This window comes from Rhinopithecus roxellana, chromosome 7 (assembly GCF_007565055.1).
Source record: "Rhinopithecus roxellana isolate Shanxi Qingling chromosome 7, ASM756505v1, whole genome shotgun sequence".
In the NCBI taxonomy this organism is placed as follows: Eukaryota; Metazoa; Chordata; class Mammalia; order Primates; family Cercopithecidae; genus Rhinopithecus; species Rhinopithecus roxellana.
In genome coordinates, this window is record NC_044555.1 from 773062 (window position 1) to 785468 (window position 12407).

Genomic DNA, 12407 nt, shown 5'->3' on the forward strand with positions numbered 1-12407 from the left:
ACATTAAAATATGTCAATTTATGTTCTTACTTATATCAAAACAATGTAAGACATACTATCCAAGATGCATATACAGTTGGCAATTGAAAAAGGCAAGACACCTTAGAGTCCATATGATTTTGAGTCAAAAAACATTGCTGAATTTAGTATGGCATCTGGCACTCTGTTTCCAGTCTGACGACTTTCAAATCATGGGTTTGCTTCTGGTGGTAAATAAATGCCTAACCCATGACTGCACTGATGCAGACTCTGGAGAAAGAGAGAAATTAGATATCACTCAAGTGTCCCATTGGTTTGAGGATGGTGCTGCAGATGCTTGAAAGAGGCTTTGTACGAACAGTATAATCTACTTGGAAACAACTCCATTATAACTGGGAGATATTAACTTAAGTGCTATAAATACATCCAGATGACATAAAGAGATAGAAAACTAACTGACGTCATAGCACCAATTCCTAAATTTCATTTAGGATTAATATGGTTACTTCATATATTAGTCTAGGCAAAAATTTATCCCCTTTTTGATAAAAGCATGAATTCTCAGCTATTTATTGGGAATATATTTCCTCTAAGTATTAGGACCATCTATCATGGAGCTGAGGGGGCAAGGTTTAGTTTTTATGATGGTGTGGTCAAATACCTGGCAGATAACTGCAGTTGTTTGGTGTCATTGAGACCTCTGCATGCCTATATCCTGTTCTATAACAGTTTATTGAAGTGTGGTCCCTCAATCAGCAGCAGCATCTCTTGAGAGTTTGCTATAAATATAAATTCTAGGAACTTACTCTTCATCTACTGAACGAGAAATCTAGAGGTGGGGCCCAGCCCTCCAAATGATTGTCATTCATGCTCAAGTCTGAAAACCACTTTCCTAGAGGCATTTACACAGACCCTAAGGTCTTCTCATGAATCAAGGTGAGAAGCCACAGTTCAAGACTATTCCAAAGGAGCCTTGCTAAACTCTGAACCACAGCTCCCAGCAATTCCTTCAGAAGTCAGAGCAGCATGGAGTCTACATCTCCAAAGCAGTCTCTGCTGAGAAATGATCAGGGTCTTGAGAAAAATCTCAAAATTAGCTACAGGGTGTGAGTCATGTGATGCCAAAATGAAAGGCCATTCGTTCATTTCATCAACTGATAAACTTGGGCATCTACTAAGCCCTAGTCACATACCTGAGCTAAGAATCTCATAGTCTAAGAGAGAAGATAAGATATAAGCACAATTGGGCCGGGCGCGGTGGCTCAAGGGGCCGGGCGCGGTGGCTCAAGCCTGTAATCCCAGCACTTTGGGAGGCCGAGACGGGCGGATCATGAGGTCAGGAGATCGAGACCATCCTGGCGAACACGGTGAAACCCCGTCTCTACTAAAAAAAAAATACAAAAAAACTAGACGGGCGAGGTGGCGGGCGCCTGTAGTCCCAGCTACTCGGGAGGCTGAGGCAGGAGAATGGCGTGAACCCGGGAGGCGGAGCTTGCAGTGAGCAGAGATCCGGCCACTGCACTCCCGCCTGGGCGACAGAGCAAGACTCCGTCTCAAAAAAAAAAAAAAAAAAAAAAAAAGATATAAGCACAATCATATAATACATGGGAAAAATATCGCTTCCAACTGAGGGAAATCAGACTAAATTTCAAAGAAAACAAGCTAAAATTGCAGCTGCTGATTATTTAGACAATGAGTAGCCACAGATATATATATATCTATATATATATATCTACATATATATCTATATATATATACACACACATGCATATATATATATATATATATATATATATATATATATATATATATTTTTTTTTTTTTTTTGAGATGGAGTCTCGCTCTGTCGCCCAGGCTGGAGTGCAGTGGCCAGATCTCAGCTCACTGCAAGCTCCGCCTCCCGAGTTCACACCATTCTCCTGCCTCAGCCTCCAGAGTAGCTGGGACTACAGGCGGCCGCCACCTCGCCTGGCTAGTTTTTTGTATTTTTTAGTAGAGACGGGGTTTCACCGTGTTAGCCAGGATGGTCTCGATCTCCTGACCTCTTGATCCGCCCGCCTTGGCCTCCCAAAGTGCTGGGATTACAGGCTTGAGCCACCGCACCCGGCCAACACAGATATATTTTTAAGCCACCATAACACATGATCAGTGGTAAGGTCTGGGAAGGTAAATTTGGTGACTCTATTCTCCAGAAGGAGAAAGAAGTGGAAAGGAAAGACCACTCTAATTATAACAGCTGAGATATGAGTAGAGCCTAACCTAGGATGGAAATAGAATACAATAGATTTGTACCAATGAATGGCAATGAGATTATTAGTAAAGATAAGGGATAGGTGGAACGTGCATCTGAAGTTTTGACATTAAAGAAATGAGATTTTGATGTTACTAAAATTAAAATGTAATAAAAGATGAAGAACAGAGCTTGAGATGGGAAGCTTGTTGTGTTGTGAGCATGTGAAGTGTGAGGTGCACGATGAAAATGCAAATTAAGGTGTTCAGGTTACAGGTAGGATTGGGGGACTGTCATAATTCAGGAGAAATAGAACAGGATCGTGCATCTAAATTGAGGAGGCATCTACACAGAAGTGATGTTATGGAAGTTGATGTTATGGAAGGAAAGGATATTTTTAAGGGAAAGTGGGCTGAAAGAAAAATGAAGTGGACCGCAGAAAACATCTTGCAGAAAGACGGTATTTATGGGTTGGAGGAGAGGTTTCCATGAAAGAAGCAGGGTAATCAAAAACATAATGTTATGTAAGCAAAGGTGGTATTTATCTGAAATTTATCAGTATGGGTGGACCAGTTGTTTACATCTCTTCTGATTTCTGAATGCTCTGTTCTTACTGGTGTTCATGTTCATATGGCTTTAAAATAATCTTAAGCCTAGGGAAAACATGAGGCAATGAATGAAGATCTAATTATTACACAACCCCAATTTAGGGGAGTTTCAACACTTTGCACTACTTTGTGGCAAACTGGAAAAGAACAGATTAACAGAAAGAAAATAGCACATGCCCAAAATAATACTACAATCCACAATCTGGCCTGAGGAGTCCTCCCATTAGCCTGTGACTCCTGAACTACACTTAGTAACACATTTATCTCTTAGGAATGAACTGTTGATTTGTCTGCATCTCCTACTAGGCTAGCAACTAATGACCAATATTGTAAAGAAAGTTTAATATCTCACAGGTAATGCATGTGAATAGTTAATGAATGAGTATTTTAATTAAATATTAACTGATATTATATACTGGCTTTATTGTGTGCTTTTTTTTTTTTAAATGATTCCTTACTCAACTAAAGTGTTTACATCAATGAGTGCTACAATTATAGATTGTACTGGCCTATGGGCATATAGCCTTGCTATAGCAAATATAATAATTATTTTTGGAGAAAACTGGATTTTGTTTTTTAAAATGTACAACTATATCCTGTCTAAAGAATATAAGAAATGCCAAAATATGACACATTTGGTATGACTGTTTCTCTAAAACTTTTTTCCCCTAAAAGCTGCTTTTTAAAAAACTCTTCTGTAGCTGAAGTTTTTATTCCACGTATCCTATAGTGGAGTTGTTAGTGCCTTATATACCTGTGATAACTTTACATGTAGCAAACACTTTTCTGAGTTTGTCCTGAAAATTTATAATCATAGAATGATTTCTAGATGACTCAAAATTATCAGACTACTGGAATTAACACACATGTATAAATCTCAGGAAGTGAGTTTTAGTGTCCTTGAAGTCAAAAGGATTGTCCCAAAGCCACCCAGAGCAACAGTCAAGAATGTCCCTCTATCGTTGATGTCTTATAGCCCAAATATTTTAAGTTCTATGCTTAATGCAGAGTTCATTTTATTCTGAAATTTATGAGTGTTTCCATTTAACTTGATCTAATCATCAGGTAATACACTGCCTATCATCAGGGAAGCGCAGTAGAGAGCTAAAGACATTGATATTGGTAGACTCAGCATATCGACAGTATTTAAAATTTAAGTGAACTATGAATCTTGATATCTTAGTCTAAAGAAGAAATTGACGAAAGAAAGACTATCCAGAAGATAAATGATTTCTTATTCTTAGAAACAACAAATGAGAAATTTGAGATGGTATATTAGAAACATTAAGATAAAGATAACAAATGATAGTAGTCCTCAAACATTTAAAATGTTCTCATGTAAAAAGGGGGAAGAGTAAGGAGAGAAATTAGATTTTAGAACTAAGTTTCTTTTATTTACATTCTACTTTTTGATTCTTATGAATAAACTGATTAGCATGATGAAAAATAACTTGGCAATATTTTATGTGTAAGATGAGTGGAGACCAGAAAAATCATGTCTTTTTATAATCATTCATTTTAATAATATTCTCAGTCGCAGTATGCAAGAACTGACTCCCAGTAAAAAATTATCCCAAGTTTGGTTTTATTTTCTCCCCAACAGAAAATCAACACAGCACACATAATCTAAAAAAATCATTCCTCCACAGTTAAGTCAGTTGCCGTTTGCTCTCTCTTTTTTCAACTGAGTAAAATGGCCAAGGGTAGGATCAATTGAACATAATAACATTTAAAGTAAGAGCTTACTGATATCCAAACATACGGCTTTTACAAGCAATCAAGATTCTCTGTGATCTGTGGATCAAAAATGGTGAAATTCAGCTGGGTGCAGTGGCTCACGTCTGTGATCCCAGCACTTTGGGAGGCTGAGGCAGGTGGATTGACTGAGGTCAGGAGTTCAAGACCAGCCTGGCCAACATGGCGAAACCCCATCTCTACTAAAAATATAAAAATTAGCTGGGTGTGGTGGTGGGCGCCTGTAATCCCAGCTACTCAGGAGGTTAAGGCAGGAGAATGGCTTGAGCCTGGGAGGCGGAGGTTGCAGTGAGCCGAAATCGCGCCACTGTACTCCAGCCTGGGCGACTGAGCAAGAGTGTGTCTCAAAAAAAAAAAAAAAAAAGGAAGTCTGCATTTCATTGCTCTTTTCATTGATTTTTCTCCTACTTTTTTCACAGCAACAACGTCATCAACAAATCAAAATATAACCCTTTGTACCTCCAAACTAGTTTTAGAATATTTGGCATGATTGAACCCAATGAAAATTAATGAAGGCTTCCTTTTTTGGTCTTTCAGAAATGGGACGTTTGGAGATGTTTATGAAAAAAGCGTGCATGTTTTCATGTCCTATTGTTATCTTTGTAGAGTAGTGACTTTGACTTTTCTTTGGAATTTTTTAACAGACAATAAAGATTATGATGCATACTTATCATACACCAAAGTGGATCCTGACCAGTGGAATCAAGAGACTGGGGAAGAAGAACGTTTTGCCCTTGAAATCCTACCTGATATGCTTGAAAAGCATTATGGATACAAGTTGTTTATACCAGATAGAGATTTAATCCCAACTGGAAGTAAGTTAATGTTTTCATTTGAGAGTGTGCATATTCATGTGAGTGTCTGTGTAGTCATCACTTTTTCATGGAATTTTAATGTTTGGTTCTTTACTTCAAAATTTGTATCTGTTAGTTTCCCTAGAAAGAAATGTCTTTGTGTGTTCACATGAAATTTGATTTTTGCTAGCTCAGAGAATATACTCCATTACTGTATAAAGCATCTCATTTTGTGAGCCTTGACATTGAAAGAAACCAAATGAGAGATTTGTACCAGGAAAAAATATTGCTGACATTAGGAGAAGCAAGTCCCAAACTCTATTCAGTGAACTATTTTCATTTAATTTCTGAAAGAGAATCTACTAGGACTTTCTGGACCAAATTTTCCATTCACTCACTCTGATGTACTCTTTTATCTTTTGTAGCCTACATTGAAGATGTGGCAAGATGTGTAGATCAAAGCAAGCGGCTGATTATTGTCATGACCCCAAATTACGTAGTTAGAAGGGGCTGGAGCATCTTTGAGCTGGAAACCAGACTTCGAAATATGCTTGTGACTGGAGAAATTAAAGTGATTCTAATTGAATGCAGTGAACTGAGAGGCATTATGAACTACCAGGAGGTGGAGGCCCTCAAGCACACCATCAAGCTTCTGACGGTCATTAAATGGCATGGACCAAAATGCAACAAGTTGAACTCTAAGTTCTGGAAACGTTTACAGTACGAAATGCCTTTTAAGAGGATAGAACCCATTACACACGAGCAGGCTTTAGATGTCAGTGAGCAAGGGCCTTTTGGGGAGCTGCAGACTGTCTCGGCCATTTCCATGGCCGCGGCCACCTCCACCGCTCTCGCCACTGCCCATCCAGATCTCCGTTCTACCTTTCACAACACGTACCATTCACAAATGCGTCAGAAACACTACTACCGAAGCTATGAGTATGACGTACCTCCTACCGGCACCCTGCCTCTTACCTCCATAGGCAATCAGCATACCTACTGTAACATCCCTATGACACTCATCAACGGGCAGCGGCCACAGACAAAATCGAGCAGGGAGCAGAATCCAGATGAGGCCCACACAAACAGTGCCATCCTGCCGCTGTTGCCAAGGGAGACCAGTATATCCAGTGTGATTTGGTGACAGAAAAGCAAGGGACATCCCGTCCCTGGGAGCTTGAGTGGAATCTGCAGTCCAGTGCCTGGAACTAAATCCTCGACTGCTGCTGTTAAAAAAACATGCATTACAATCTCTAGAACACGAGGAAAAACAGGGTCTTGTACATATGTTTTTTGGAATTTCTTTGTAGCATCAGTGTCCTCCTGTTTTACCATGTCTTTTACCATTACATTTTTTGACTTTGTTTTATATGTCGTTGGAATTTGTAAATTTACATTTTTTTTAAAGAAGAGACTGATGTGTAGATAGAAAACCCTTTTTTTGCTTCATTAGTTTAGTTTTAGAATGGGTTTTTATTTTATTTCCTTTTTTAAAGTTTTACTTTGCTTTTAACATTTCCTTGGGGTGCTTGGACAAATCTATCCAATGGGACAAGGAGCACCGGATTCTTTCTCGGGTTCTGCCTAGGATCAGCTGGGCCACATCGGCCTTCAGAGAACAATGCAACAAATGCCAGCATTGCCATTTGGAGAAAAAAAAAAAAAAAAAAAAAAAGATGAGAAGAACACTTGTTCATAAGAGGGCCCCACCAGTCAGAGCCCTGAATCTCTTCCTTGTCCCACCTCATTCCCCACCTCTACCTTTCTAACGGCAGCATGATGTGTAAACTCTGTGGAGGGGTGGGGGCGGGTCTAACTGTCTTAACATTTAAGTCACTGCTCTTCAGAATACACTCTAGACCCAAAGGTGTGCTAATCACTTCACAGTGACCACTGCAGAGTGCTAAGAAGAGAAGATCAAGGGCATGAAATTGGGGAAGAGTGTTATTTCCGTTTTTTAAATGAGTTGATGTACCCTTATATATATATACATATATATATAAATATAGATATATATAAAAACAACAAAACAAAACAAAAAAAAGAAAAAAAAAACAAAAAAAACAACAACAAAAAAATTCAAGCCCTATATTTGATCACTTCCTGGAAAGGCATGAATGTGTTTGTGGCTGTTTTTGTTTAATATTCTACTTCCTCTTTTCCCTCTATAATTTCTCTGCAAATGAGATTATGTGCAAATGCCAGGCAAGTTAATTCAAAAGAGTGAATCAACGCAAGTCAAAATGAAATTTACACTGAAGGCTTCCAAACCAAAGGGAAGGACAGGATGTGTCATCAAATGTTTTGTCACCTTGTATTATACAAAATGTTATTTTCTAAAGAGTCAGAGAAAATCTGTGAAACTTATTGTGCGACCCCCTTGTAATTAAATGTTAACTCGCTTGTATTTAATTTTCAACACTACATTAAGAATTAAGTGGTTTCAGTTTGTGGACATAAGCAAAACTTATTAATATCAAGGTGTTTAAGAACTCAGGAGGTCAAACATATGAATACCAACAGAGATCAGTATTTTCAAAATGAACATTATTTATACAAAATAGTTTTTAAATTAGATCAGAAAGTATTTAAAATAATTAATTTTACTGTATAAAGAATTCGCTTTATTTTAGCTATGTAATTCTATCTTTCAGAAAACAGAAAGCTGATGCTCCCAAGAAATTCATCCCTTACCATTTAGCTTTATGTTTGAAATCAATGACATAAGCAGCTAATTCATATTCATGTGAAGTTTGATGCAAAATCAATCACAAAGGAATCTGCAGAGGGCAGAGTTGTTAAAAGGAACTATTACCTATGTAGCTTTTAGTTTTTAAAAAAATCAATGTGATAAAAACACTGATAATAGAACTTATACATTAATTTAGTGATTCATTGTAGGAACTCTCATCCGAGTCATCATCTGTGGGCCTGTGTAGTGACTATTGTATGTTTGCTTTATTCCTAACACCATTTAATGAGAAAACAATTCTACACTTTGGTCACAATAGTAAGGTGGCCACACACACACACACACACACAAAAGTGTAAACTGCAATGGGGTTCATTGGGGAAGGTGAGATTGATTTGCAAATATATGAGGAAGAAGTATAAGCATTTGGAACAATGAAAAGGTCTCAGTATCTGTGTGACAAGGTAAAGGAGCCTTGGGATGTGCATTGATTATTATTTGCTTAAAAAATGTTAATTTCCCTGACAACTCACCTGGGTCCTTCTCTACAATCTGTTCTTTATTCCCGTGCTCTCCCCTTGGATCTGTGTCACATTTTCACAAACCAGAACTGAAGCTGCAAGGACACATACAACTTTAAGGTCAGCTTTGCACATTGGGTTATTTTCAGAATCTGAGAAGGCCATTGTTTACTTTGTACTATGGACAGCTGTCAGGGACTGGTGGCAGTGTACCTCATTGGACTGGATTCCAAACTCCCCCAGTGCTCAGAAAACTGTAAACATGGCAATGGCCTGATTTATCTCTTTGTTTTTTAATTTTTCTTTTCAGTGCACGATGGAAGTGTGGAATAAATGTAGAGGAAGTAATCAGACCACAGTCATATTTTAGGCATCCATAGGCGTTAATTTAGCTGCATTGGGAGTACATTTTTTGTTCTCTTTTTAGTGTAGATTTAAGCACTTTGAATAGCATGATTCAGGGATTGATGGGTAATATTTGATATTCTCACAACTTATGAAACTTCTTTTTCCTCTAATGCTTTGTCATATTTAAAAAATGAAATAAATGCAAAAGAGGCTATCTATGGCTTTAGAAACATTCCTCCCAAGTATTCCTCTATCAGCTCCATGTGAGAACAAATGAAGGAAACTGTCATGTATTCACGTGCTCTGTGTTTAACAAAAGTTCTGGTAGAACTCACAATAAAAAGAGAAAAAAATCGATGTCCCCTAGTGCTTAGGTTTCATCCTTCGCTTTTTTCAGTGGGGGCTGTGGGGGATGAGAATATTCTAGTTGTAAAAACACAGTTGAAAGTGTGAATATGTTAGCCAAGCTGGAGGAGAGAATGGACTTCCAGACTTGGACATATGTGATGTTTGGTATTGCCTGTTTTTCATCAATTGCCGCTCGAGCTCTGAACGACATGTTGTGGATTCTAAAGATCATCTGGTTCTTTAGTGTAACCTCTACTTGCTGCTTGTGAGCATCCTACCCCTTATTCTGGTGCTCAAACTTTTGCTTATTTAATTTGTACTCCATTCCTTAGGTCTCCTGTGGGCAGAGAAGACATTTGTAACTCATGTAGATAGCTGATTTAAGTTTAGATCAATTCTATGAAACAAATCTGAGACATAATGAGTTCAGAGACCTGAATCTACTATATTTCTATAGCTAAACACTCGATTGCTCAAACAGTAAACCACTTTGTGATTATTACTTTCTTCATAGTATATATATTTGGACCCTATCAGCTTAATCTTAAAATATAGATGCTGGTTTCTTCCATATTTCATTACTATCTAGCATTTTATAACAAGAACAAATAATAACTGAGAGCCAACCCCTAAACTGTAATCTTGTTTATCCTAGAATAGTCATTAACTTTTCAGATATCATTTATATAAATTAAGATCACCATTTCTAGGAAAACATTGATTCATACATTTGTGAATTATTTTTGGATTCTGGAATGATGCCCTAGTTCTCTTTTTTCTAAGGAGTATTTTTTTTTAAACTTGTGATTAATTTCTTTATTTAGGTTAAGTTTTGTATCGTTAGTCCCAGAAGAAAGCATATTGAAATTCAAAGGATAGCATCAGCATTATACAAATGAAATGACTAACTGGAAGTAAGAGAATACACAGACATAGAAGAGGACAATCCCTTCCTGTCTCTGATCTGAAATTGCTTGGTCATTAATCTTATTTTTGACATAGCTGATTAATAGAGGTGAAATATTATTAAATAGGTTAGAAATCCCATCTACAGACAGACACACATTCCCTGTTGCTGAGGAACTTTTCTAACAGTTTATACAGTTATCACCAAAAGATGGTGATGCAACTAGAATCCCTAAAAGGAGAAGCTTGTCAATGGAAGCAGAGGCTATTCCTTGCTTTATCATGAATCCTTTACACTTTATTGTTCTGAACAAAGAAGGTAACTAATAATCAAAGTTTGATTATCCTTAATAGCAGATCTTAATCTTGGGTTCAAGGATACCTTGGGTCTATAAAAAGGAATAAAATAACAAAGCCCTTGAAATTCCAGATAAAATTGTTAATGTGTGTAAAACAGTGTTCGTCTGGGTGTGACTCTCAAGATATCTATCACCTAAAAAGCTACTGATGTTTGGATTTAGAAGGTATTCTCAGAAACTGATATTCAGATAAACCCACATATCTTGCAGGCATTGTTTTGTCTACCACTCTCTACCTTCATTCATAAAAACTCGGGAGATAATTATTGTTCTACTAGAGACATGTCTCCTTCCAAAATGGCCTTTGTGGAAGACCTAGCATACTGTAAACAAAAATTTTGTATGATGACAAATAATTCATGCTCAGATAAAAACTAATTGGCTATCATTGTTGTGATAATCTTACTCATGTCTTCACCCATTCTAAAAATAGTTTGGGGTGAATGTGAAATTATGTAATTTGACAATGATACCTTATTTCAGTAAATTTATTTGGGATTTATGTTTAATTATTTTTCCTACAACATAACTAACAATTCACCCAGTACAGGAAAAGAAGAAATAAACATTTGACATGTTTTTCTAGAAAAAAGAAAATCCCACCAAGTTTTTTTATGCAAAGATTTAGAAGTGGCTATATATTTGATTTTCAGCAATTATGGTTTTGCCAGTTTCATAACTTATGATATGACTTTGGAGGAATGTGAAGAATTTTGAGAATAAAGTTAGGTAGTGGTTATTAAGTTTTACCTTTTACTTGTCATTGGTAGCAAGGTGAAAGGTTATTCTCTGTTAATAAATTGAGATACTGTCACAAGGAGCTGTAAGATCTAACTAAATTTGAATAAAGCAAGAGAAGGATGATACGATGATGATGAGTTAATCCTAATCCTAAACAAATATGCCTTATCATCATCAAATTTCCATCACATTCATAGAAAATGGATGTGATTTTGGATGTAAAAAAATTGGAGCTCAATTCCAATCCTCTATCGAGTATCATTTCTTCCTTCCAGGCTCAGAACGTAAAACCTGTCTTCGTGTGTGTGTGTGTGTGTGTGTGTGTGTGTGTGTGTGTGTGTGTTTGTATTTCTCCTGCTCATTGGAAAATTTTTCTCTAAATAGCCTCTGGGTCCACTGACAAACTCATGTTTCTGAATTCTTCATTAAAGTAAGTAAAGTACTATTGTTTTTTCTACCATTCACTATCTTCATTGATGCATTCCCCCATGGTCCGTAAGTCTGAAGCACATTCTTTTTTTTAACAAAGGCAATCACTCTTAAAAAATCATTACACTATGTTCTCTCCACTAGTAAATGAATAGAATCGGAAAAACTGCACATGAACTTGAGAGTATTACATGTAATATTGACGTGTAAATTTTAACCTTCATAATCCAGATAACATTAAGTTTCAAAGGGCATGCTGTGTCATTAAGAAAAGATTTAATGTGAAATGACATTATTACATAGTGCATGAAAATGTGGCAAAGTAATTTGGATCTATCTTTACTAGTCAATGAGAGATTAAATTTGGGGAGATCAGATGTGACCATTTAGGTTAATTCTCAACTGGGATGAAGACATCTTATTTTAGGATACATGGGTGGTTGTCCATATTCCTTGCAGTATATGCTCCTCTTAACTAGAATCCTTAGTGTATTCTTTCCACCAAAGTAGTGGAGGTATGTTCACATAATCTGCTATTGAACTGCAAAAACTTTTACAGTTTCAGAGTTTGAGGGAACCCAAATAGGAAAATTGATGGAGTCATTTTCCTCTGCTGGTGTTCAAGTCATATATGAAACTTAGACACTCTCAGATCTGTTCAACAGTCAGTAAAAAGTGCATTTTTATATAGTGTTTC

General features: G+C 36.9%; 1 protein-coding gene across 1 annotated transcript in view; it reads left to right on the plus strand.

The window, feature by feature from the left end:
* The window catches only part of IL1RAPL1 (interleukin 1 receptor accessory protein like 1), a 717019-nt gene extending 710429 nt beyond the window's left edge, over positions 1 to 6590 (plus strand). Inside the window, exons 8-9 of the mRNA XM_030934238.1 lie at positions 5217 to 5387; positions 5792 to 6590. Coding sequence (XP_030790098.1) covers positions 5217 to 5387; positions 5792 to 6510 — 890 coding nt within the window. The 3' untranslated portion in view covers positions 6511 to 6590. The remainder of the gene's footprint in view (positions 1 to 5216; positions 5388 to 5791) is intronic.
* Positions 6591 to 12407: the final 5817 nt, after the last annotated feature.